Here is a 1,579-nt window from a genome sequence, read left to right as displayed (position 1 = left end):
CTGGGGGCCCTGGGTACCCTGCCACACTGCGCTGTGCCACGCTGTGCTGTGCCATGCCATGCCGTGCTGCCTGCCCATAGCTCTGCGACTCAGTGGTGACTCCTGCTGTTGTCTTTTCCTCCTGTGCTGCCTTTCAGGGAGGCTGGTCAGTCCGGTTCATGCTCTGCTTTCTTTTTTATGGGAGTTTCTTCCTTTCGTTTTTTCCAGAGGGTGAAGACAACATGGATGAGGACATGGAAGATGACAGGCCAGTGAACTCATTACCAAAACTAACGCAGCGCCAGCACCCGGAGCTGCTGAAAGCTGTCCCTTCCAGCGCTGCTCCCCAGCACCCAGCGGTCCTGCCTCAGCACCTGTCCATCCAGCAGAAACAGAGCCCAGCCCACGCACAGCCTCCCATCCAGACACAAGCACTGGTCCAGCCGCAGGCGATCGTCCCTGCACAGACTCACATCGTGGCGGCTTCCACAGTGCAATCGACTGTTATTGCCCACACCGCCACTACCCACGCTTCGGTCATTCAGACTGTCAACCACGTGATTCAGGGTCCACAGACCAAGCACATTGCTCACATTGCACCTTCCACGTCCAGCCCTGTGCAACTCACCACTGCTGCTCAGCCGATCGGCCACATCACTGTGCACCCAGCCACCATCAACCACATGGCCCACCTCGGCCCACAGCTGCCCATCTACCCTCAGCCCGTGGCCGTCAGCCAGCCCGTGGTGAGCCATATCGCTCACACGATCTCGCACCAGCAAGTGAATGGAACCACAAACCTTGGCCAGCAAGCGGTGATGGCCAAGCCCGCTGTAGGAACCCAAGTTGTCCATCACCCGCAGTTAGTTGGGCAAACGGTCCTAAACCCGGTGACTATGGTAACCATGCCATCATTCCCAGTGAGCACACTGAAGCTGGCCTAGGGGAGATCGTCCGACGGCGAGATAGGTCTGCGTTGGGAACCTTCCCTCAACTCCATACATTCCAACCATGTCCGACTCCGCGGGAGGGAAGTGCAGAAAGCGCCGAGCGGCAGGACGCCGGGCTGGGCTGTCCTCAGCCGCCCAGTCACCCCCTGCCTCTGGCAGCGAGAGACGGGGCCTCTCTGCACTTGAATTTTGCTAATCTGAGAAAACTTCAAAGACAGTTGTTCATGGTGATTTTTTTTCCTTTTATGTGTAATCGGTGAAATATGGATATGTTGTTCTTAAGAGTTTAATTTTCCCCTTTTATGTGTTGCTTCTTTGTAGAATAAAAATTGCTGATCTCTTTATTGAGACATTGCGTAGAATGGGAAAAAAAAACCACATAGAAGTCTATATTTATATATATGTGTGTATGTGTGTGTATATATATGTATATACATATATATATAAATATAACATTTGAAGAAGGCCTTTTGTAAGGTTAATTATTTTGCAGGATTATTAGACAAAATTCATTTTTGGAGGAAGAAGACAGTGTCCTCTCTAAACAAGAAACTTTAAGATAGATGGTTTGGTGGACCAGGGTACATATACAGTGACAAAAAAAAAAGTTAAAACACGTTAAAGGTCTTGCCCGTCAATATCGTACATTT

At 50.8% G+C, this 1,579-nt stretch overlaps 1 protein-coding gene across 1 annotated transcript in view; it reads left to right on the top strand.

Annotated features, from left to right (window-relative positions):
* Positions 1-923, top strand: part of MNT (MAX network transcriptional repressor) — a gene marked incomplete at its 5' end in the record, with an annotated part of 26,100 nt that extends 25,177 nt beyond the window's left edge. Inside the window, one exon of the mRNA XM_010144188.1 lies at positions 208-923. Coding sequence (XP_010142490.1) covers positions 208-923 — 716 coding nt within the window. The remainder of the gene's footprint in view (positions 1-207) is intronic.
* Positions 924-1,579: the final 656 nt, after the last annotated feature.

The sequence above is a fragment of the Buceros rhinoceros genome, unplaced genomic scaffold, assembly GCF_000710305.1.
Source record: "Buceros rhinoceros silvestris isolate BGI_N320 unplaced genomic scaffold, ASM71030v1 scaffold23879, whole genome shotgun sequence".
NCBI classification, from domain to species: Eukaryota; Metazoa; Chordata; class Aves; order Bucerotiformes; family Bucerotidae; genus Buceros; species Buceros rhinoceros.
The sequence above is the reverse complement of the archived record's forward strand: the minus strand, read 5'-3'. Positions and strand labels throughout refer to the sequence as shown.